The 26,438-nt window shown below is 41.7% G+C and overlaps 1 protein-coding gene across 7 annotated transcripts in view; it reads left to right on the top strand.

Annotated features, from left to right (window-relative positions):
• Positions 1 to 26,438, top strand: part of tcf12 (transcription factor 12) — a 260,025-nt gene that overhangs the window by 149,273 nt on the left and 84,314 nt on the right. For all 7 annotated transcript variants that reach the window (XM_080214465.1, XM_080214469.1, XM_080214470.1 and 4 more), the window contains 2 exons: positions 15,091 to 15,226; positions 20,537 to 20,589. In XM_080214465.1, coding sequence (XP_080070591.1) covers positions 15,091 to 15,226; positions 20,537 to 20,589 — 189 coding nt within the window. The remainder of the gene's footprint in view (positions 1 to 15,090; positions 15,227 to 20,536; positions 20,590 to 26,438) is intronic.

Here is a 26,438-nt window from a genome sequence, read left to right as displayed (position 1 = left end):
ACAAGTCAGTTCTGTTTCGTCTGATCACAAGGCATAAAAGTGCTAACCTTGTATTGAAATTGTGTGCTTCATTTTCACTGTTTCAGCAATTTTTTTTTTAAAGAGTCCGTTCTTTGCTTTGACATACTGCAATATGTTACAAGGCATCTGAATGTTTTAGATACAGGTGTAATACTGTTGTGCAATATTGCTGCTGTGTGCAAAGGGTATATGAAACAAATTAAAAGAGCAGTGCACTTGAGAAAATCACTTTAGTATAAGAAAGTTCCAGGGAACATTGCTGTTGTGGCTACATTTTTGTGGTCTCCATTGCACCCTAATTTGCAAAGTGATCAGTAGTCTCTGTTGGTTTTCTGACCTGTGTATTTGTGAACTCATGGGGTACTCTGTTTTGACAGCCACTGTGACTGGTCATGTCATACAACCTTCATTATATTTGGTTTAAAATTATTAATTGAATGTGGGTTGTCCATTCAATAGAAATGCTTAGTTGGATGATTGGCAGCAGTTATCTGATGCAAACAATTTTAACAAAGTTCTCTGTTTAATTTTATTTGCACCATTTATGTAATTTATCTACTTTGTTACTTGCAAAATGCTACTAATTAGTTGACCCATAAAATTCTGCATCAGCTTAAATACTGTAGTAGATACGCACATTAGAATTATAAGTCATAGAGGTTTGCAGCATGGAAACAGGCCCTTCGGCCAACTTGTCCATGCCACCTAGTTTTTAACTATTATGCTAGTCCCAATTGCCAGCGTTTGGCCCATATCCCTCCTATACCAGTCTTACTCATGTAACTGTCTGAATGCTTTTTAAAAGCCAAAATTGTACCCACCTCTACTAGTACCTCTGACAGCTCGTTCCAGACACTCATCACCTTGTGCATGAAAAAATTGCCTCTCTATACCCTTTCATATCTCTTCCCTCTTACCTTAAACCTATGTCCTCTAGTTGTAGACTTCCCTACCTTAGGGAAAAGATGTTGATTATCTAAGTCATCTATGTCTTCACGATTTTATAGTCCTCGATAAGATTGCCCCAAGCCTCTGCTCCATAGAAGAAAAGTCCCAATGTATCCAGCCTCTCCTTATAACTCAAGCCATCAACTCCCGATTGCATCCTAGTAACTCTTTTCTGCACACTTTCTAGTTTAATAATACTCTTTGAATAATGTAACCAGAACTGTACAATGTCTTGTACAACTTCAAGACTTCCCAACTCCTATATTCGATGTTCTGACCAATGAAACCAAACATGCCAAATGCTTTCTTCACCATGCTGTCCACATGTGACTTCAGTTTCAACGAGTTATGAACCTGTATCCCTAGATCTGTGTTCTGTAACTCTCTCCAATGCCTTACCATTAACCGAGTAAGTCCTGTCCTGAATGGATCCACCAAAATGCATCATCTCGAATTTAAGTAAATTAAACTCGATCTGCCAATCATCAGCTGACTGGCCCAACTGATCAAGATCCTGTTGCAATCCTAGATAACCTTCACTGTCCACTAGGCCACCAATCTTTGCGTCGTCTGCAAACTAACTAACCATGCCTCCTAAAATCTCATGCAAATCATTAATATAAATGACACAACAGTGGACCTAGTACTGATCCCTGAGGCACATCGCTGGTCACGGGTCTCCAGTTTGAAAATCAACACTCTACAACTGCCCTCATCAAGCCAATTTTGTATCCAATTGGCTACCTCACCCTTAATACTGTGAGATGAAGCCTTACGCAACAACCTTATGGGACGTATCCCACGTTACTGTGGGAGGCGAGGGAAGAGATTGCAGAGCCTCTGGCAATGATCTTTGCGTCATCAATGGAGACGGGAGAGGTTCCGGAGGATTGCGGATGTGGTTCCTCTGTTCAAGAAAAGAAGTAGAGATAGCCCAGGAAATTATCAACCGGTGAGTCTAACCTCAGTGGTCGGCAAGTTGATGGAGAAGATCCTGAGAGATAGGATTTATGAACATTTGGAGGTATAGTATGATCAAAGGCAGATCGTGCCTTACGAGCTGGTTGAGTTTTTTGAAGATGTGACTAAACACATTGACGAAGGAAGAGCAGTAGATGTGGTTTATATGGACTTCAGCAAGGCGTTCGATAAGGTCCCCCATGCAAGGCTTATTGAGAAAGTGAGGGGGCTTGGGATCCAAGGGGACATTGCTTTGTGGATCCAGAACTGGCTTGCCCACAGAAGGCCAAGAGTGATTGTAGATGGGTCTTTTTCTGCATGGAGGTCGGTTACCTGTGGAGTGCCCCAGGGATCTGTTCTGGGACCCTTGCCATTTGTGATTTTTATGAATGACCTGGATGAGGAAGTGGAGGGATGGGTTGGTAAGTTTGCCAATGACACGAAGGTTGGAGGTGTTGTGGATAGTTTGGAGGGATGTCAGAAGTTGCAACGAGACATAGATAGGATGCAAGACTGGGCGGAGAAGTGGCAGATGGACTTCAACGCGGATAAGTGAGTGGTGATTCGTTTTGGCAGGTCAAATGGGATGAAGGAGTATAATATCAAGGGTAAGACTCTTAGCAGTGTAGAGGATCAGAAGGATCTTGGGGTCTGGGTTCATAGGACACTCAAATTGGTTTCACAGGTAGAGGATCTGGTTAAGAAGGCATATGGTGTACTGGCCTTCTTCAATCGAGGAATTGAGTTTAAGAGTCGGGAGATAATGCTGCAGCTGTATAAGACCCTGGTCAGACCCCAGTTGGAGGACTGTGCTCAGTTCTGGTTGCCTCATTACATGAAGGATGTGGAAGCCATTGAATGGGTGCAGAGGAGATTTACAAGGATGTTGCCTGGATTGGGTGGCATGCCTTATGAGGATAGGTTTAGAGAGCTCAGTCTTTTCTGCTTGGAGAGACGAAGGATGAGAGGTGACCTGATAGAGATGTATAAGATGTTGAGAGGTATTGATCAAGTGGATTCTCAGAGGCTTTTTCCCAAGGCTGAAATGGCTGCTATGAGAGGACACAAGTTTAGGGTGCTGGGGAGTAGGTACAGAGGAGATGTCAGGGTATGTTTTTCACTCAGAGGGTGGTGGGTGCATGGAATCGGCTGCCGGCAGTGCTGGTGGAGGCAAATTCGATAGGGTCTTTTAAAAGACTTCTGGATGAGTACATGGGACTTAGTTAGATAGAGGGTTATAGGTAAGTCTAGTAGGTAGAGATGTTTGGCGCAACTTGTGGGCCAAAGGGCCTGTTTGTGCTGTAGTTTTTCGATGTTCTAACCTTCCATAGGGTACCTTGTCAAAGGCTTTATTGAAGTCACATGGACAACATATCGTAATGATCCTGTTCAGGCTACCGTTATAAAGCTATTTATCCAAAGTAACATCCAAGCTTTTAGTTGACTATGTAAAAATGCTAGTTCCAATGCAGGTTGATCCCTTGGTCCAATAAAAAACTTGTACTAATTTTTATTATTTGAGATTTAAAATTTACATTGCCTATAATTTCTGCTTAGAATATTTTACATTTACTGTATTGAATAGAATAAGAGAATTCCTATAGTGCAGAAGGAGGCTATTTGGCTCATCAAGCCTGCACCGATGACAATGCCACCCTGACCCTATCCCAATAACCCTAAATATTTACCCTAGCTCATCCCCCTGAGACTAATGGGCAATTTAGCATGGCTGATCGACCTAACCTGCATCTCTTTGGAGTGTGGGTGGAAACCCACATAGACACGACAAGAACATGCAAACTCCACACAGACAGTTGCCTGAGGCTGGAATCAAATCCAGGTCCCTGGCGCTGTGAGGCAGAAGTACTACTAATCACTGTGCCATGGGGGTTCCAATTGATATATTAATGTATCCAGGCATGGAGAAATTTCTGTTCTGTACAAATCATAATTTGGAAAGAAAAATTCCAGTACTGCTATTCATTGATGAGTAGCTGCTTTTGTAGCTTATCAAGGAGGATATTTGTGCTAGGTTTTCTGTAACTTTTGTGGATGACTTGACTAAAATAACACTTGCTTCATGAAAGACTCTTTATGTAAAGAGGAATTCAAACTACAATCTGGTTAGTTCTGTAGTGTGCTAACAAATAATAATTTTACTGTCGCTTTTATTTACATGCAGGTTTAGCCTCCATATGTTTTGAGTTAAACCTTTCACTGAAAACCTCTCTGAAGTTTCCAGTTTTGCATCTTTCATTTGAACACCTAAACACCTATAGTTTAGAAGTCCATCATCTGTGACGTGTTTAGAGAAGTCAAAGTCACTATATAAATGGCACTATTTCATGTAGAAATGTTTCTGTTTTACTAGGATTTAAGTCTGCTTTAAGTATGTTCTGCAAGCATGTTAGAACTGAACAGGGTTTATAGTAATTTACAGTAATTATATGTGGTAATACCAAATCTTGAAAATTGTTATGTTGTTGTTTAAGTATGATCATCAGACCCATTTCCTTCTCAAGAACTGATGGTTGTATCCTTGTTTACATCATTGTACAAAACCAACACTATGGGAAAACCTTTGTTACAGCATCTTCCCCCTTTCTGAGACTCCCTTTGGGGCCATCTTGTTGATTGACTCCACCCCCAAATGCATAGCAGATGTTACAGACAAAAGCACACTTGTTTCTTTCTCAAAGTTTGTATTAAAGCATCGTCTGCTTGTGAGGTCATAAGGTTTCTTGTGGGTTGAAGATGCAGTGTTTGGTAATTTAGTTCCCAAATCACTCACTTGGTGTAAAGATCTTCCACCTGGCTTACCTTTTCTCCGATCGTCCTAAGTTTACTCTTCGCCCCACTTTTTTGTCATTATCAAATTGCTTAATCAACTTTATTAATCCCTTAAAATTATAAAATTTTAATAATTAATTTCAAAATCTCGTTTGGAAAAGTGCCTGTCCAATTTCCATCAATTTGCACATCAGGGTTATAATAAACTTTGTGTATTGTTTGGATGATACATATTCAGATATCTTACGACAGTAATCAAATGTGAATTTGTACACTGCACCTGTTAATGGAACACAGCACTTCGTAGTCATGTACTAAACTGACAGCTGCATAGGTTTAACTATTATGACAAAACCTCTTTCCTGATTCTTGTTTTGTCTAACTAATTCTTCTGTTCGCCACATAGTTTTGTTTGCGTTCATGCTGAAATACTTTATAAGGTCCAGACCTGAACATTATGACTGCAGATGTAGCAGCGTAATAATTTGCAAAAGCAATATGTTTTAACCCTCAGAAGAGTACTCGTAAATGAATCCATTTCTGAACCCAACCATCCTTGTATCCTCTGAGAGATTCCCTATAGTTTTTGTGGGTTTATACCCTTCATTCACTGGAAAAAGTGCCAATCTCTACTTTGTTATTGCATGATCAGAGAAGAAATTCCTCTGTCTGGACAACTTCTATGGCAATAGTTTGTTCCAATACAGAATTGTGAAGAACGTTTGTACAGCAGTCCTCAAATTATCACCAAATGTGGCTTAAATTAGCCAAAGAAAACATGGAATTTTATAGTGGGGGATAGAGTTCATACCATTCTGCTGGAGTACTGCTGTTGATATTTATCAACTGGCAGAAAGTTTAACTGGGCGGCTCGGTAGCACAGTGGTTAGCACTGCTGCTTCACAGCTCCAGGTTCCTGGGTTTGATTCCCAGCCTGGGTCACTGACTGTGTGGAGTTTACACATTCTCCTCGTGGCTGCATGGGTTTCCTCTGGGTACTCTGGTTTCTCCCCACAGTCCAAAGACATGAGGGTTAGGTTGATTGGCTAAGAAATTGCCCCTTAGTGTCTTGGGATGCATAGGTTAGAGGGATTAGTGGGTATAATATGTAGGGATATGGGGGTAGGGCCTGGGTGGGATTGTGTTCAGTGCAGACTTGATGGGCCGAAGGGCCTCTTTCTGTGCTGTAGGGTTCTATGGTTAATGATTATTCAAAATATTTTCAATAACTGAAAATGTAATATTTTGAAATTGAACTAATTTCTTGACACCTTGTCAAAAGTTGAGCTACTTCATTAGTCTTACTGCAAGTATCATTACATTCAAACATGCAAATTAGAGACTTCAGTAGACAATTTGGTCCCTCAAGCCTGTTCTGTTGTTCTGTAAGATCATGGTTGATCTGATTGTGGCCTCAACTCCACATTCTGCCTGATTTTTGACTCCCTTTAGTCAAAATTCTGTCTACTTTGCCTTAAATATATTCATTGACCCTGACTCTACAGCTTTGTGGGAAAGAGAGAGCTCCGAAGTTTCATAACTCTCAGAAGAGAATTTCTTCATCTTAAAGGGGTAACCCTTATTTTAAGCTGTATCCCCAGTTATAGTCTGTCCCACCAGGGCATACATGCCTTTGACATCCGTCCTGTCAAGTCCGCTCAGGATCTTTTAAGTATTTTCCCAATCCCTTGACAACAACATTCCATTCCTGTTCCTAGTCACTTGTATTTACATCCTAACTTTTGCTGATTTATGTACTAGGACACTTGGGTACCTCTGTACCTTGAATTCTGCAATCACTCTCCATTTCAACAATAGTTTGTTTCTCTGTTCTTCCTGCCTAAGTGGGAAAGTTTACTTTTTCCCATATTTTAATCCATGTGGCAAATTTTTGACCACTCACTTAACCTATTCACTTCCCAGGCCACAGGACAACCTTTATTATTATTTCACACCTGGAATTGATAAAACCCTGCTGCGTCAGAATATAACTGTCTCAACCACTTTACTTGGTAGTGCATTTGCAGGCCTGACCACCTTGAGTGTTTTAAAAAAACTTCCCCCACACATCTCCACTGAATCTTTCCCCCTCCCTTGTCTTGAATTTTTGGCCGCTTGTAATTGTCATTTCTGCCCTGGGAAAAAGCTTCCCAATTGTTCACCCGATCTAAACCTCTCATAACCTTACAAACTCAGGTTGCCCCTCAGCCTCCGTCTTTCCAGGAAGAACAATCCCAGTTTATTCAGTCTGGAATTCAAAGTCTAACGATGACCATGGAACCATTGTTGATTATCATAAAAACCCATCTGGTTCACTAAATTAAACTAAAAGCGGAGGCGTTTAGAGTAGCTAAGAGTAGTGGGCGAGAAGAGGATTGGGAGAGGTTTAAATGTCAACAAAGATTGACAAAGAGGTTGATAAAGAAGGGTAGGAGAAACTATGAAGCTGGGCTAGCGCTTGATACAAAAAAGGATAGCAAGAGTTTTTATAAATATATAAAAAGGAAGAGGCTGGCTAGGGTGAATGTTGGACCCTTAGAGGATGAGAGGGGGGACTTAGTGGTAGGGGATGGGGAAATGGCTGAGGTCTTGAATAACTTTTTTGTTTCGGTCTTCTCGGAGGAGGACGTGAATAATTTGCCGGGTGTTAGCGATGGAAAGGTGGTAGGACTGGAGGGTCTCAATGACATTATTGTTACTAGAGAGGCGGTGCTCCTCAGACTGGAGGGACTGATTGTGGACAAGTCCCCAGGACCGGATGGAATGCATCCGAGGGTTCTGAAAGAAATGGCAGAGGCGATAGTGGATGCCTTGGTGGTTATTTTCCAAATGTCGCTGGATTCCGGGGAAGTGCCGGAAGATTGGAAAACGACTAATGTTATGCCGTTGTTTAAGAAGGGTGGCAGGCAAAAGGCAGGGAATTATAGGCCGGTTAGTTTAATGTCTGTTGTAGGTAAAATGTTAGAATCCGTCATCAAGGAGGAAATAATGAGGCATCTTGAGGGGAATTGCTTGATAGAGCACATGCAGCATGGTTTCGTTAAGGGGGAAGTCGTGTCTGACAAATTTATTGGAGTTCTATGAGGATGTGTCTAGGGCAGTGGATAGAGGAGAGCCGGTGGATGTGGTCTTTCTTGATTTTCAGAAGGCGTTTGACAAGGTACCTCACAAGAGGTTATTGCAGAAGGTAAGGGGGCATGGAGTTGGGGGTAGGGTGGTTAGCGTGCATAGAGGATTGGTTGTCAAATAGGAGGCAGAGAGTGGGGGTCAATGGGTGCTATTCGGATTGGTGGTTGGTGACTAGTGGAGTGCCCCAGGGGTTGGTGCTGGGGCCTCAGCTATTTACCATTTATATAGATGATTTGGAGGAGGGAACCGAGTGTATGGTGTCGAAATTTGCTGATGACACCAAGATTGGGGGAACGGCAAATTGTGCGGAGGGTGTGGAGAGTCTGCAGAAAGATCTAGATAGGCTGGGCGAATGGGCCAGGAACTGGCAAATGGAATTTAATGTTGGCAAGTGTGAGGTGGTCCACTTTGGTAGGAAGAATGGTAGGAAGGACTATTACTTACGTGGCGAAAAACTGCAGCCGGCGACGGTGCAGAGGGACCTCGGGGTCCTTGTGCATGAGTCGCAAAAACCCAGCCTGTAGGTGCAGCAGGTGGTCAGGAAGGCTAATGGGATGCTGGCCTTCATAGCGAGGGGGATTGAATATAAAAGTAGGGAGGTCTTGCTGCAGCTGCATAGGGCATTGGTGAGGCCGCAGCTGGAGTACTGTGTGCAGTTTTGGGCGCCGCACTTACGCAAGGATATGTTGGCCTTGGGGGGAGTGCAGAGGAGGTTTACTAGGCTGATACTGGAGTTGAGGGGGTTGAGCTATGAGGAGAGGCTGAATAAACTAGGCTTGTACTCGTTAGAGTTTAGAAGAATGAGGGGAGATCTCATTGAGACGTATAAGATGATGAATGGGATGGATAGGATAGAGGTGGAGAGACTCTTCCCGCTCAGAAAGGACAGTAGGACTAGGGGGCACAGCCTCAAAATAAAGGGGGGGCGGTTTAGAACGGAGTTGAGGAGGAACTTCTTCACTCAAAGGGTGGTGAATCTCTGGAATTCTCTGCCTCTTGAAGTGGTGGAGGCTGCCTCGCTAAATATTTTTAAGACGCGGGTTGATGGGTTTTTGATAAGAGAGGGGATGAAGGGTTATGGGGAGAGGGCGGGAATGTGGAACTGAGCCACGACAGATCAGCCATGATCTTATTGAATGGCGGGGCAGGCTCGAGGGGCTAGATGGCCTACTCCTGCTCCTATTTCTTATGTTCATATGTTCTTTAGGGAGGTAAATCTGCCATCCTTACTTGGTCTGGCCCAACATGTATCTCTGGACCCACAGCAATGTGGTTGATTCTTAAATGTGCTCTGAAATGGCTTAGGAAGTCACTCAGTTCAATTAGGGATGGGCAATAAATGCTGGCCCAGCCAGTGACGCCCACATTCCTTGGATTTAAAAAAGAACACCTCTTCCAGCACCCAGATAACTATCCAGTAATTGTAAATGTTCAAATACCCATCACCTGTTTCCTTTGAGATGAACAAATTGAAACAGTGTAATTGATAAGACCTTGATATATGTTGCCCTTTACACCATGAACTCTTATTTTGCATAGTCACCTTTTGACATGGCATCTTGTCAAATGCCTTCTGGAAATAAACATACATCCACACATTGCCTTTATCCAAGTTGCTTGTTGCAACAATTCTGATTCTTTCATTTCGATTCAACTGAAAGTATTTCCAGCTTTAAGATTCTTAAGCATCTGCCATTCGGGGATGCTGCTCCTTTTTGTTGACTTGCTTTGCAGTTGCAAATTAGAAATTCGGTCTTGCACTGACAAGTGAAAATTATATTGTGTTTAGTTCTAAGCGTTCTAATGCCACAGATTCCAAAGTGATGGTAAACAACAAATCATATCAATTATGCCTAAGAAACCTGACCTGCAGGTAGTAATCATATATATATTGTCGTGTACCTTTGAAGGTATCGTATTTTTCATTGATATACCAATCACATTAACATTACTGGCATCAACTTTTGAGACAGAATGAAGAAACTTGCACGCTGATCAGGGCTCCCTTTTACTGTTATTTCACCAAAGTATGGTTTATCTATTAATGCATATAAACTGTAGTTAATAATGTGACTTAAAAGAAAAATATTAAATTATAACTTTTCGCAAGACTATAAATCTTGTGCTTGGGTCCAAGGAAATGATTGGCTCAAATGGAGCAATAAACAAGTCGGTAACACTGTTTATTACTTCAGTGTCAGGTCATGAGATCAATGTTTTCTGGAACAGTTATATGTTGCAAATATGCACATAAGTTGCTAAATGGTGCATTATGACACATTACTTAACCTGTCTGGCAGATTAGTTAATCTACTCCAGTGTCTGGTACATTGAGACAGCAGCACATCCAAATTTGAAGCTGTGGTTTTGATTTTATCACCATTGTTAACACTAGTGTTTATTAAGTGCTTGTTAGTTTTTTTTGTTTTTATTCCAGTTCAATCAAATCAAGTCCACTTCAGAGTCTCAAGTTGAGACATTGCCGATCCAAGCTGGCAAAACGGGGCTGTCACCTCCTGTTTTGGGCTTGATCTACATGACCCAAGTTGATTGGAGTAGGCATAGCTCCTCCTCTAAGGCTTGATCTCATTTGCATCTTAGCCAAAAGACCGAGATGCCACTTCTAAAAATTGCTTCAAATGAAGCTGAAATGTAACCTAATGACTTCAACCAAGCACAGCATGTCAACGCTACACTTTAGGTAACAAGTGAATAGTAAATTCAGTGAAATGGTAACTTGTATCTCAGTTTCTGATTGTGTCCACTTTTCTTCAGTGATGGAGTTTTTTTGCAAAAGAGAAATATTTGATTATTTTTCAATCATGTTTGCACTATGTGCTGATGCCTGCCAAGGTTCTGGAGTCAACGCAGAAATTTGCTGTGTTGTCTAACCCAATGGGTGTGTTTCCACTACAGTTATAACAGTGTGATGGTTTTGAATTTATGGTGTAAATGTGGTCTCAATCTGATATTGAGATCTAATTGATTGTGCTGCAGTTTTGAAATCAAAACTGCTTAATCTTCGCACAAGATACAAACTTCAAGTTCAGCATTGATGCAGAACCAAATCGTTGCAAGGCAATTGCTCAACTTATAATGAAGATATGATTAGATGCAACAAGTCAGTTTATCTGCTAGATATTGAGTTCTTTGTGGTGGGGGGGGGAAAGCCTCAAAAAGTAATGAAAGAATTCAAAGAAAGAAATTGATAAATATCTGATTCGACGAATTACTGGTGATTAGCAATGTTCAACCAAGTGGCAAAAACATTTGTAAAAATAATAATGCGTCTAGGCAATTTTAATTATTATCTTTGCCACTAAATGTATTACAGGTATTTCACAGAAGCATGAAAAACCAAGCTTGAGACCAAGCCCCACAAATTTCAAGTTTATTTATCAGTCGCAAGTAGGCTTATTATCAATATTGCAATAAAGTTATTGTGAAAATTGCCTAGTCGCCACAGTCCGGCACCTGTTTGGGCACACACAGAATTTAGCACGGCCAGTGCATCTAAACAGCATGTATTTTGGTCTGTGGGAGGAAACCAGCGCAGACATAGGGAGCACATGCAGACTCTGCACAGAGAGTGACCCAAGCTGGGAATCGAACCCGGGTCCCTGGCACTGTGTAGCAACAGTGCTAACCACTGTGTCGCCCGAAGGAGATATCAGGTTAGATGACCCAAAGTTTGGATTTAGGAAGGATCTTAAAGGAGAAAAGTATTTTTTTGTTTTTATTCCAATTCAATCCAATCAAGTCCAATTCAGAGTCTCAAGTTGAGACATTCCCGATCCAAGCTGACAAGACAGGGCTCTCATCTCCTGTATTGGCCTTGATCTACATGATCCAAGCTGATTGGAGTAGGCAAAGCTCCTCCTCAAAGGCTTGATCTCATTTGCATCTTAGCTAAAAGGCCAAGATGTCACTTTTAAAAAATTGCTTCAAATGACGCTGAAATGTAACCTAATAACTTCAACCAAGTACAACATGTCGATACTACACTTGACCTTAGCTGAAAGGCCGAGAAGCGATAATTAGATAGGGGTTTTCCAGAGTGAGAGGCCTAAGCAATAAAAGGCATGGCCACCAGTGATAGAGCGGTTGAAATCAGCAATGTAGAAGAGAATTAGAATTAAAATTAACTCAGAATTAGAGAACTGCAGCTATCTCAAGATGGTGTGGGTCTCTAGAAGTTTGTAGCAATCGGGAGAAGTGAGATTATAGAGGGAATTTGCAAACATAGATGAGAATTTTAAAGTCAAGTTGTTGTTTGGCAAGTAGAGCTATGATAGGATTTGATGTGTGTTAAGAGATGAACAGCAGAGTTTTGGGTGACTCAGTTTTATGGAGGATGGACTGTAGATAGCCATCCATGGGTGGGATGTGAAATAGTGAACTCAATTTTGTAAATGAATGATTTTATTGTGCAAGTGCAATACGTTTTTTTACAGGAGTACTAGATTTTATTCTTCTTGTTTGTTGCTTATTAGCATTGTGTTGGTGTACATCATAAACAATGCTAAGCTCAAATGTTAGCTATTTTGCATCTGCATATTGTGTTGTGGTGCTTCACTACTCAGTACCCCAGGTTGCTGTCGTTTTCTCCAGTGGGCTAGATTAGTCTGATTACTCTGGCAGGATGCAGTTGATGGATGACTGTCATTATCTCCTCAAGTCTGCAAGACATTTTAGCGTCAAAGATGATAATTAAAATTTCAAGAGATTGCTTTGAAGCATTGTGATTTTTACAGATGTTTTTGTTGCTCAGTTACAAATTTTTTTCTATCAGTGTTGGTGCTGTGAAATCAGATATTTGTTAGTTTCTTTCTTTACATTCTTTTGTTGCTTTGGGCTTTTTTCAACGAATAAATCAATACTCAGCACATTAGCTGAGACTTGAAGCAGTGCAGTTTAGTACAATGGATTTAATAGAATCTTGTTCAAGGCTAAACACTGGAGAGGATCCCAGTCAACCTAATTTTTGTCATTTGATTACTCATTGTTTTTTTAAAATCTGGTTAGATTTCTCCAGATTGGAGTTAAGAAGTAGAATTTTTTCAAAAACAGAACCTGGACTAAAGTCTGCTTTGCTCCTCAACTATAATAATTTTAACACTATGGTTGGTTACTTTTGACCATAAAACTGCATTTATATATTTTTAATGAACGTTTTTAACAATAACTTTGTGATCAAAAACTGCATGCTGCCCTGCTAACAGAACAGTTGTTACACAGTTATGAAGAGGCAATCTAAAGGAAGGGAACCAGCAGTCTCGAGGAAGGGAGGCAGCAGCCTAGACAATCTCTAATTGCCCAGTTGTTTATGAAGAACTGCTGAAGCAAGAAGTTGAGTGCAGTACCAGCAGCCATATTCTCAATTCCCCATTCATCAACAGTCCTGCACTCCTTACCTTTCCTCTGTCACTGACATCATAGCGTCCACTTGGTGACAACGGAAAAGTAAAAGCCATCACAAAATAGACATCCCAAATCAAATGATCAACGAAGTCATGCCACATTGTACACAAATGAACTAATAATCATCATTGTGCATTCCCTCTGTGCCTTCTGTCCATGTGCCTTTGCTACCCTTATGCTATTGAACAGTGATGTCTCATTGTCTGCAGCATAGCTTTAGTTGGGGAGTCTGCAGATGGCTTTAGAGAACAACTTTGAGCCATGAAGGTCTCAGCATTGGTTGACAAGGCAACACCCTAGCTCTGACTGTAATGGTGCATTCTGCACTCTCTCATTTCCTTCTCTGTGAATGGTATGTTTTGTCTGTATAGCACAAAAGAAACAACATTTTTCACTCTATGTTAATACATGTGACAATAATAAAGCAAATCAAATGACTTGTTGATTGCCTTCTCCCTCCTCTGTTTCTGTCTGCTGTGTGCCTTGATATTTTTACTGCTTTCCGGCTGGCATTGCTTCCAGCTCAAAGACTGCCATGTCACAAGGATCAGTATTTCTTGGTACCTAAAAATTATAATGGATCCCTTTGCAAATACAATCTTTTAAAAGTTCTTTTCAAACATTTTTAAAACAATTGTGGATTCCCCAAACATTTTAAAGTAATGACATTTTGTTCCTGTTACTGCTTCTGGGTCAAAGACCATCACTGTGTTCAACTAAAATGTATTTTTGTGTTGTGTCCAGTTTATATTCATCTTAAACTGAGTATACAAGTGAATAATCAAATTGGCAATAAAAATAAAATTGACTTGGCTGACTTTTTGTAATGACAAGAAATGAGCATCTGCTGCTAAATAGGAACACTGCATTTCCTCCACTTTTTAAATGAAAGTTGGTGTTATGAGTCCAAACATCTTGTTAAGCTTCTGATAACATTTTGATAGGTTAAAATCTCATGCCTATTACTTAAAAAGTTGGGAATTTATTCTGTACGTAAACAGGATATCCAACTGTCAGGATTTCCATCATGTTGCTACCCATTATGTGCCCATTATCGGATTATATCCTGTTTAAAACAAAGGATCAGTGAGTTGTGCTTAGTTTGATTATAATTCTATCTGTGTGCGATCTTAGTTTTAAAAAGAACTCCAAGCCATTTAACATGACTAATTCATGTTTTTAAATTTAATGAAATCATTGTTCAACCCTTGCCTCAATTTTTGACCTTTGGTTAATGTTGCAGCACTTTAATCTTTAGATTAAGCAAGAATACAGCTGTATGAGAATTGTCTGCTAAATTTAGAAATGCTTTTGCATTTTCATTTTACTTTACCATTAGGATTCTTATATACTAGATATTGACATAATTCAGTTTTTATCTAATTAATTAAAAATTGCTTTTATCATGGAGCAGCACAGTGGTTAGCACTGCTGTGTCACAGTGCCATATACTTGAAGGTAAAGTTAACGGCTGCAACTTCCTGGCTTCTCACTTCAGCCAGATCTTCCAGTCCTGCTAATAGCTCAACCTTGCTCGAGGTGTCCTTGTGGCAAGGGATTCATTCACCAGGAAACCCCATTGACAGCAGTGGAACCAGAAGATCCTGATGCTGGCCAGTGCTGGGCTATCTCTCACCACCACGGAACATGAGGCAGATTGCATAGTAAATCCCGCCCATTATTTATTTGTCTAAAATGAGGAAATTTTTTCAGTTTATTTACGAGAAATCCTTCAGATCAGTCATGGTTGAAAATTGAGATCTGTCGCTTCGGTGGATAACTCGGTGCAGAATTAACTGATTTTTTTCCATTGTTTTGCAGTCTAGCATTCTACGATCAGACGTGGAAATAGGCAGTCCTGGACCTCTACCATCTTCAGGGAAACCTGGAACAGTGTACTATCCTTTTACCGCTACAAATCCACGTAGAAGACAGCTTCACGACACATCAGCACTTGGTTTGTGTTTACATTTATAGTTTGAGAACCCATTTAGGATCTTAAAATGAAACTAAACCAGAAAGAGCTGGGTATTGTCTTCAAGTTGAGGGATGTATAGAATGATGTAACTGGTTACTTCCCTAATCTAGTCCCTGGGTCATTCTTCATAGTATCCACACTTCATTTTAAATCATTTGTTTCTCCCTCGATGTTGCTTCTGGGAAGTCAGAGACTCTAACTTGAAGAATAGGACCCGAAGGGTTATAATCTCTGGGTTTATTGCTTGACAGAAGCAAGCTGATGCCGGCATTAACCAGTTAGGTTAGTAAGCAGGTAGCTGAAGGAAGGGAGTGGAGCTTCATTGAACACTGGCACCAGTACTGGGACAGTGAACTGAATCATTGGCTCCACCTAGACCGGGTTCAGAATGGAAAGGTTAAATAGGATAGTTGTAAGTTCTTAAACAAGTAAATGGGTAGGTGAGAAGACTCTGGTGGAAAAGGTAGCATGAATAATGGTTTATAAACAAATCAACAGGAAGAGAACAGATTGACAGTCAGAAATTGTATTTTGAGCAATATAGGTAGGGATCAACAAAAAGTTTAAATTAAACCAGCAAAGAGAAATCTGAAATGTAAGTGAAACATTGGATTATTGGCTTATTAAGAACAAACTAGATGAAGAATTACAGCTACAGATTCAACTGAAATGATATGACATGATAGCTGTTACTGAAACATAGTTGCAAGATGGTCACAACTGAGAATTTAATATACAAGATTATAAGGTCTGCAGAAAAGATAGGGAAAATGGTTGTGGGGAGGAATTGCCTTTGTGGTTATGAATGAAATAATTTCAGTGATAAGAAAAGATGTATACTGAGATTTTATTTGCTTTATTATTGTCACATGTATTATCAGATTTAAAAGTACTGTTTCTTGCACGCAATACAGACATTTCCTTCTGTACGAACAGAATGCTTTGAGACAGTGTAACATATAGTGCTACTGTCATAGCAAGGGTGTAGCGAAAGATCAACTTAGTGTGAGGTAAGTCCATTCAAAAGTCTGACGGCAGCAGTGAAGAAGCTGTTCTCGAGTTGGTTGGTACATGACCTCAGACTTCTGTATTTTTTTTCCCGACGGAAGAAGGTGGAAGAGAGAATGTCCGGGGTTCACGGGGTCCTTAATTATGCTGGCTGCTTTGCCGAGGCAGCAGGAAGAGTAGACAGATTTAATGGATGGGAGACTGGTATGCGCAATAGATTGGGCTACATTCATGACCTTTTGTTGCTCCTTGCAGTCTTGGTCAGAGCAGGAACGATACCAAGCTGTGATACAACCAGAAAGAATGCTTTCTATGGTGCATCTGTAAAAGCTGGTGACATGCCGAATTTCCTTAGTCTATTGAGAAAGTAATGGCTTTGCTGGGGTTTCTTAAAAATAGTGTTGGCATGGGGGAACCAGGGTACAGTGTTGGTGATCTGGACACCTAAAAACCTGACGCTTTCTATTTCATTCCCGTTGATATAGACAGGGCATGTTCTTTGCATTTCCTGAAGTCAATGAGAATCTCCTTAGTTTTGTCGACATTGAGGGAGAGATTATTGTTGCTGCACCAGTTCAACAGATTCTCTGTCTCATTCCTATACTCTGTCTCATCATTGTTTCAGATCTGACCCACTATGGTGGTGTCGTCAGCAAACTTTAAAATTGAATTGGAGGGGAATTTGGCCACAAAGTCAGGGGTGTATAAGGAGTGAAGTAGGGGGCTGACAACACAGCCTCGTGGGCTGTGTAAACAGGCATTGGAGACTTGGTGTCATGCCAAGAAGTCGTGAACGTTTATTATTGTCACGGTGAGTTGTGTATAGGCCTCTGGTAGCAGCGTCTAAGGTTGTAGATTGTATAAATAGAGAGAATGGGCAAGCATGTCGTAAAGTGCATGTTTTCGTGCAGGTTTTGGCATTCATGTAAATTGTGAATAGATTCAAGCACGTCAAGAATTAGTCAATTTATTTTGTGTCTGGAGTAGTTTCCTGCAACATTAGAAACAGGTGTAGAAGTTGGCCATTTGGGCCTTCAAGCCTGCTCTGCCATTCGATAAGATCATGGCTGATCTATTTGTGTTTTGAATTCCACATGCCTGTCAATCCCTGATAGCCGTAGATTCTTGTTAGGCAAAGGAATCAATCCACCTCTAACTCAACAATATTGACTGACTGCCCATCCATTTTCCTCTGAGGTAGGATGTCATTTCAACCCTCTGAGGGGAAAAAAAAGCTCAATCTGTGCTCTAAAAGGGCAAAGGATGCCCTTGAGTCAACAACTGGCCAGACTATATTATATTTAGTAACGTAATGAGTCCAATTTCCTTAACAATCTAACTGTAAGCATTTATCTAATGATAATCATGATATGATTGATATCTGTTGTGTTTAAAAGAAAGAAATGTGAAATAGCTGTTAAGGTTCAAAATGACTTTGGTGCAGTGAATCTGAGGCTGCCCACAGTAAAGTTGGCAAATCTGTTGACCAGTAAAATGACACACAAGATCTGTGGGAGATGTTCAAGAATTAACTTTACATGATACAGAACCAGTTTTCCTCTAAAGGGCAAAAACTCCATGTGGCAGAAAAAACCATGGACAACTGAAGCAATAAGGGGTTAACTAAAAGAAAAAGCAGAGCAAAAGATAACACAGATCCTAGAGAGTGGGAAAATTTCCCAGAACCAGATGATTTCCAGGGAATTTAAAGGAAGTGGATGAAAACATTGCAGAAGCCCTAAATTTCATCTTCCAAAATTTCTTTACATTGTACAATTGCACATTTCACTCCATGATTTAAAGGAAGTGAGAATGGGAAACCAGGGAATTAGACTAGCTAGACGAACCTAATGATTTTGAGAAATTACTACAGTATCATTAAGTATAGGGTGGCTGAAGCTCTGAAATTGATCAGTGGGAGCCAGCATGGAAAAAGTTCATGATGCTTGATGAAACTGAGCTTTTTATTTGAAAAAGTGACTGACGTGGTTGACCAAGAAATGTCTGTGCATGTTAACTGTCTGGACTTCCAGCAGGCATTTGATGAAGTCCCTCATAAGAGACTTTGCTAAAGTTGAAATTCATGAAATTGATGATGAATTATTGGCCTGGTTAGAAATTTGGTTGAGTGGCAGGAGGTAGAGTAAGGATTATGGGGACTCTAATTGGCAGTATACAACTCATAGAAATCGAATCCTACAGTGCAGAAAGAGGCCATTCGGCCCATAGAGTCTGCACCAACCACAATCCCACCCGGGCCCTATCCCCATATGCCAACATATTTACTCACTAATCCCTCTAATCTCTGCATCCCAGCACACTAAGGGCAATTTAGAATGGTCAGTCAACCTAGCCCGCACATCTTTGGACTGTGGGAGGAAACTGGAGCGCCAAACAGACTGAGAGAATGTGCAAACTCCACATTGACAGTGACCCGAACTGAGATTCAAACCCAGGACCCTGGAGCTGTGAAGCAGCATCAGAAATGGGTATAGGAAATCAAAAAAGGTCAATGGAATGCTGGGGAAAATTAGGAAATACTTCTTCACACATTGGGTGGTAGAAGTTTGAAGCCCTTTCCCATCACCAGACAATGGTGCGAGATCAATTAGAATCCAGATGAGAATGATAGCTTGCTTCTAACCAAGAGTGTTAAAGGATTTGGGATATTTGGAGTTGCATCACAGAACAGTCAATACCACTCACGCTCTCTTTTTCTCCCCCTCATTTTTTTCTCTCTTTCTCTTTTTTCTCTTTCTCTTTCCTTTCTTTCTCTTTCTCTTTCTCTCTCTCGCGCTCGCCCTCCCTCTCGCGCCCGCCCTCCCTCTCGCGCCCGCCCCCTCTCTCGCGCTCGCCCTCCCTCTCGCGCCCGCCCTCCCTCTCGCGCCCGCCCCCCCTCGCGCGCCCGCCCCCCCCTCGCGCGCCCGCCCCCCCCTCGCGCGCCCGCCCCCCCCTCGCGCGCCCGCCCCCCCTCGCGCGCCCGCCCCCCCTCGCGCGCCCGCCCGCCCCCCCCCCCCCTCTCTCGCGCGCTCGCCCGCCCTCCTTAAACTGTTGGAGTAACTGCATTTCAACTTCTCCTTCTGCGTCCTGTTCCCACCCCTGCTGTTTCGATCCAAGCCCATTTGCATTATCTGATATCGTTAAGTTCATCACTCAAAAACATAGCCAGTGAATTCTTGAGGTGTATGTGAGGATAATCATCTCCACTCCATCCATCTTGCCCATTTTCCCCTTGTTGCTTGTCCCTGCCCTCTTTATTTTGCAATGAACTTTTTTGTGTCAACACTTAGCACTTGCTGAAGGTTCATTCTCTTAGCCTGATTTAAAACAGTCCTTTTGGTTGCCTGTTTTCCCTTCCAGATTTGTTGCTTGTTCCATTCTGACTCCCAGTCCGTCCTCATGACTCAATAATTGAGTTTTCAATTGAACACCTAGTGGTTCTTCACCTCTACTCTCTTTCAGGTCAGTAAGGACCCCTATCTCTGACCTCTTTGATGCTAAAACAGCCTCCTCCTGCTCAGCATTATCAGCTGCGCCTGAAACATCATCCAACTGTGGGGTAGCTGCCTTTTCTGCTAGCCAGCATTCCTTGGTTGGTGTCAATTCTCCTGCACTGTTGGTGCCAAAACTTTGGTGTCAGTTTTTTTGCAGGCTCCTGCTTGCACCCACTTCCATCTCCGTTATTACTTATTTTCTTCTTCCTTCTAAATGTCTAAGAGCCAGTTCTGTATCCTTCAACATTTTTTTTCATTTCAGGAAATGTGATGGGTGAGGGGGATAAATGACTATGTTCTACAAGGCTGCATTGGCCAATCTCCTGTGAGTTTTAGGCGAGGCTGTAGATGGTTGCTTAATCACACGAGCTCCAGGCCTTCCATGCCCCAAATTTAAAATTCTTCCCCATTGTTTAACTCTTTACTATCTTTGAACAAGTTCTGCCATCCAAATACTCTTTTCATTCTGCTTGGTTCTTGTGGAATCCACCCTTTTCCTCTGCTAAAAATTCCCTCCTGACGTTTTTATACACTCCCCTTTAAGACCCTCCAATATATTGAAATCTGTCATGCATTGTAGTCAACCAATAAAACTTTGCTATTTTAGCTAAGTATCCATTCTCATGTCTCTAAAAAATGTCTTGGAATGATTTTCCATGTTAAAAGGCTGTACAAGGCTCTTGCATGTGACAATGTCCAAAGTGTTAATATTATTAATGGAAATAAGTTATTTTCTTTTTGTTTAAAAAGTACTACACAATCACAATTTACATTTCATCCTGTGCAGATCCCTCTCAGACAAAGAAAGTAAGAAAGGTGCCTCCTGGTTTGCCTTCATCTGTGAGTATAGTTTTCTGCCAGGATGTGTGCTATAATGTTGTCTTTTTGATTAAATGTTTCTGTGAATTTTATGCCTTGAACATGACAATGAAAAGTGGTAATGAAATAATTTGAAATGTTTAAATTGATAGCAAATGTCTAGTTGCTAGATTTAGTAATGATGATATGTGGCTTATTTGTACAATCTTGCCCCTTGTCCCAGCCATTTGAGTCCCCTCTTGGGAGTGAATCTAGGACAGAAGCTGTCAAAGAAGATCGCCTGTACAGGTCTTTTGATGTTTAATTAGTCATTATGTTGCTGAACAGGAGGACAGACAGAGATTAATAGCTCAGAATCTTAGAAATTTACATTTGTAATAATCCCAGTGGAGCTGAAGACATTAAGATTCTGAGGACATGTACAACTCAGATTGCCTCAGTAGGCTGAGGTTATTAATATGCATAAATCACCAAGTCAGATGTTCATTGTGAAGCCCTAGTGGATTTTAAAGCCTTCATTAAGCCTTTCCTAACTTCAGGCTTACATCAGAAAGGCTTTCAAGCAACTCGTTTGTTGATCCCTCTTTGCACTGAAATTTATCCTTTGAGAATAAAATGCTTTGAAGAATAAAGGTTGGTGGGGTTTGGTTAAAAAATCATTAATAGCTCTGATAATCTATTGCTTTCAGGGTGTTCTGTAGCATTAAATGTGCTTTATTCTTTAAAACAACAAAGTTGTAAATGACTATGAAGTTTAAAAAAAACCATGAGGTGCCCAGGGAAGCTTAGTTGTTAGTGAAAAAGGCAAGAGTGAAAGAGAAAGTGATACTGACTTGCAGGATTTCTTTGTTTTGCAAAGGGTTGTAAGATTTTTATTTGTCAGCGCTTCACTTAACACAAGAATGCAGGTGTACTTGGATGAATGTATGCTGAATGGACTAGTCGATGCATGGCATGTAACAGAAGCTGAAGGAAATGAAGACACATTTTGCTCTGCATTCGTTGAATTTTTACGAGATATCCAGCAAGAATTGTCTTTGTTTAAACTAAGCCTGATGCTGGAAATTATGACCTTGGTTGCAGATGGGACTGCAGTAGTTAACGTAGCTGTGGGCAGCTGTGTATAAAACCTGCAGCCTACCTGGAAGCCCTGACTGCAGCTGCAGACTCTGTTAAAAGACGTGCTTGCATAAGCACTTGGCCCACTAGAGGCTGAATAGCTACTTGATAAACAGAACAAACACAAAGCTTCCAATCATTATTCCCTAGGCCAGGAAAATTTGCATTGCCTAAAAATAGGGTTAGTAATTTACATTTTATTTATTACAGTTCAGTGTCATAATTGGTTTCAAAACATTTTGAAGGGAAATGTGAGCATTGTTTCATCAGCAAATGTGAAACTGGGTATTTTAGCTTTCTTGATTTGTTGGTGGGCTGTGAGCATTGCTGGCACAGCCAGTATTAATTGTTCATCCATGATTGACCTTGAGGCGATGCTGAGGTCCCTTCTTGGACCACTGCAGTCTGTGTTATAGGCCCTTTTTGGGAAGGGAGTTTCAGGATTTGAGCCCAATTGTAAAGAAGGAATGACGGTACATTTCCAAGTCAATATGTTCTGTGACTTGGAAGGGAATTTGGAAGTGGTGGTGATTCAGGCAAGCACTCGCCTGTCTATCCAAATGGTGGAGGTTGTGGGTTTGGAAGGTTCTATTTCAGAGTAGTTGATGGCGCAGGACACTTTGTAGATGGTATATGTTGCAGCAACTGTGCTTCTGTGGTTGAGGCACATTGTTTTGGCTTGTGATGGAATGCTAATCAAGCAGGCTGCTATGTCCTGGATGGTGTTGAACTTCTTAAATATTATTGAAACTGCAATAAGCAAGTGGGACGTATTCCATCACACTCCTGACTGATGTCTTGTAGATGGGGGGAAAGGTGTTGGAGATTTGAGCGGAGTTATTTGCCCCAGGAATATTCAGCCTCTGCCTTCTTGTGTGGTTGGACTTGTTTGGCGACAATAGTCATTGCATTGCAATTTTATGGCCCAGTTCTTAGTTGTCCTTTATCAGTCCAAGCCTGAATGTTGTGTAATTTTTCCTGCTTAGAGACATAGTTTGCCTCATAGTCTGAAAAGTTGTGAATGGAACTGAATGCTGTGTTAATCCGTGAATATTCTGCCTTCTAACTTGATGATCGAGAGAAGGACATTTATGGAGCAGTTAAAGATGGCTAGGCCCAGGGCCCTGCTGTGACTGATTCCTCCAGCTATGTACTGGAGCTGAGATGGTTGGCTGCCACTAATCATTGGGTTAGATATGACTCCAGCCTTTGGAGAAACAGTTACTTGATTCCTATTGACTTCAGTCCTTGAGGTCACAATCCATAAAATATTGCCTTGATATTAAGGGTAGCCACACATCTCACCTTTGGGATTCTCAGATTTGGATTTCGTTGATTTTACCCATGGGTGGACCATAGCTGAGTTCTGGAGCCAAGTGACCCTGGTAAAATCCATGGTAGGCATTGGTTATTTGGTTTTTTTTTGTGGGGTGGCATTATTTGTGCAACTTTTGTAAAAAAAACTAAGTTTGGTGAAAACCTGTTAAAAGACTAAATAAATATTGGCCTTTGAGATATCTACATTTTTTGGCAGTGGTTTAAACATCTAGTGGAAAAAAGCAATGTTCAAAAGCAGGTCTCCTGCAGACATATTCTTGAAGCTGGATGTGACATTTCAACATTAGTTGATGTAATATATGAAGAAAATTTGCTTGAAACCAGAAGTGCTGGCTGTATCCCTGGCAGTGACTGACAAGAAGATTGTCATCCGATTTTTGACAAGTCATTCAAACAAGAATTTTGTTGTGTTGGATCTTGTAGCAGGTTGGGATTTAAGGACTGTGTGCTTTTATCTTGATTTGAGTTAGCATCTTGTTTCAAGAACATATAACTGTTGAGGGTAGATTGAAAGACTCCCAGCAACACCACTCTTTCCTCTCCCCTTCCTCTCTTGCAAACACACACAGAAGACACACAAACGTGTACACAAACACACACACACACACACACCTGAACACACAGACACACACACACCTGAACACACACACACACCTGAACACACACACACACCTGAACACACACACACACACACACCTGAACACACACACACACACACCTGAACACACACACACACACACACACCTGAACACACACACACACACACACACCTGAACACACACACACACACACACACACACACACACACACCTGAACACACACACACACACACACACACACACACACACACACACACACACACACACCTGAACACACACACACACACCTGAACGCGCGCGCGCGCGCAGACGCGCGCACCTGAACGCGCGCACGCAGACACGCGCACGCAGACACGCGCACCTGAACGCGCACGCAGACACACACGCCTGAACGCGCGCGCGCGCACGCCTGAACGCACACACCTGAGCGCGCGCGCGCACTCAGACACACACACCTGAACGCGCGCGCACCTGAACGCACACGCGCACCTGAACGCACACGCGCACCTGAACGCACACGCGCACCTGAACGCACACGCGCACCTGAACGCACACGCGCACCTGAACGCACACGCACACCTGAACGCACACGCACACCTGAACACAGCTGTGAATTTCGGTCATTGGTACTTGAGCTCCACAGGTTTCTTTGTTTGGTTTTCTGAAACTATCAGTGGCAGGAGAATGGCAAATTGCCATTGATGGTACTGAGGTTTAGAACGTCTTTGGGTGTATTTATTATTCGCATACGAATTGTTTTCATGTCTGTCAAACCACTTACATTCAAAACGCATTGTAACCTGTTGGTAAAAGTGCCATCTACTGGAAATTCGATGTGGCACCACCTTACCGTCTGGAATCATGCAGCTTTGTTAACGTAGACTTCTACATGTGTTAGAATTCAGTGCTGCAGTGATTTCACTGAAATGTGTGCTTATGGACAACAGATATCAGAAATTGCTGTCTTTATGCTATTAACTATTCAAATAGATGTGTGATCATGTTTCTATGTGGATTTACTTCTGTAAAGGTGATGTAACCCCTTACAAGTAAGTGCAGTATTTAATTAAATTTGATTTTATGTTGAGATACAATCATAACAATAAGGTTTAAGCATGTACTTCTGAAATTGGCTTGTTTGGTCACTTTGGCGTTATGACATGTGTGGTTAGAATGGTGTCTTTTGCTGGGTGGTACCAGAATTCCACAAATCCTGTATCGAGTTGCAGTCTTTTAAATGCTGTTGTTTCCATCTGATCAACTAAGATGTTATGTTGTTTATCTCCTAGGAACCGTCGTAGTAAGTGAGGGTTTTGTTTGCTTGTCCAAAATGTACAGGCTAAATCAAACTTTTCATTTTGCTTTTTTCTTTGTGTTGGTCAATTGGAGGTGTTGCAGTATGAAGCAGTGACAGACTTGTCTTTTCCCGGTCAAAGCACAGTGAAATGATTATACAATAGTCTTAACTATTTAATTTAAAATGTGATCTTGTGTAGAAATTCATACAGTGCTGAAAGTATGACAAACAAATGGACCGGAATGTGAAATGACTCTAGGTAAAATCTGTGATAGGTAGCCTTTCACACGGTAAGCAACACAGCTAATAAGGTGATATCTGATCTAAGACGTAAATTATCTTGAAAAATGGTATTTTTAACACTGGTCTAGGGTTATTTTGTAACTTAGAAATTTCAAGCAATTTTCTGTATGCTGGAGTTTTATTTGTATCAAAATTGGGTAATAATTGATTTATACTGAAATAATTTTAACTTGATGGCTTACCTTAATAATTTTGATTTTGATTTGCCCTATTGGCATATGAACTCACCTCTTGCTTGTACAGACTAATTTGCTAAATCAGGAGAAGGAGTCAGTCTCTCTCCACCCGCTTCACACATGGTCCCACTTATGCTGCTCCCTCCCTCTCTGGTCCCTTGGCTTGCCCACGAATGCTGTCTTGCTAATTTCACCTCACCTGTGTATGCTGCACTGCCCATTCCTCTCACCCTCCTCGTTCATGCTGTCTCACCCTTCCGCAACCCCCCCCCCCACCCCGCACTTGTCCTTTTGCCCCTTCTGCAGCCATTCATGTATGCTATCTCATCTTTTCTACAGTCTCCACAAGGACTGTAGACAGGGCTTTAAACTAATTGGCGGGGGGGGGGGGGGTGCGAGGGTAGGTGACATTACGAGGTCTGAAGTTAAGGATAGGGTACAGGTAAGGGAAGAGGCCGAGGATGTCCCAATAATAGAGGGAGTAGGGGGCGTGAGTATGGTTGGTGGCGTTACGGCAAATAGGGTCCAGGTGAAGGCTGGGATGAAAGCGCTTTATCTGAATGCACGAAGCATTCGAATAAAGTGGATGAGCTGGTGGCGCAGATCGACACAAATGGATACGATCTGGTGGCCATTACAGAGACGTGGCTGCAAGGTGACAGGGACTGGGAGCTGAATGTGCAGGGCTATCAAGTGTTTAGGAAGGATAGGCAGGAGGGAAAAGGGGGGGGCGTAGCTCTGCTGATTAAGGATAGCATCAAGGTGGTAGCAAGGGATGATATTGGAGCCAAGGAGCAGAACGTGGAATCGTTGTGGGTGGAGATTAGGAACAGCAAAGGGAGGAAGACGCTGGTGGGTGTCGTCTATAGGCCCCCGAATAATGATCTGGAGGTGGGGCGGGCTGTTAACGCGCAAATAAGTGCGGCGTGCAGGAATGGGACGGCCGTAGTTATGGGGGATTTCAATCTGCATATTGATTGGTCGACCCATGTTGGACGCGGTGGGCTCAAGGAGGAGTTCTTGGAATGCTGCCGGGAT

Source organism: Carcharhinus amblyrhynchos, chromosome 28 (genome assembly GCF_965287045.1).
Source record: "Carcharhinus amblyrhynchos chromosome 28, sCarAmb.v2.hapA, whole genome shotgun sequence".
In the NCBI taxonomy this organism is placed as follows: domain Eukaryota; kingdom Metazoa; phylum Chordata; class Chondrichthyes; order Carcharhiniformes; family Carcharhinidae; genus Carcharhinus; species Carcharhinus amblyrhynchos.
This window is presented reverse-complemented; position numbering and strand designations above follow the sequence as displayed.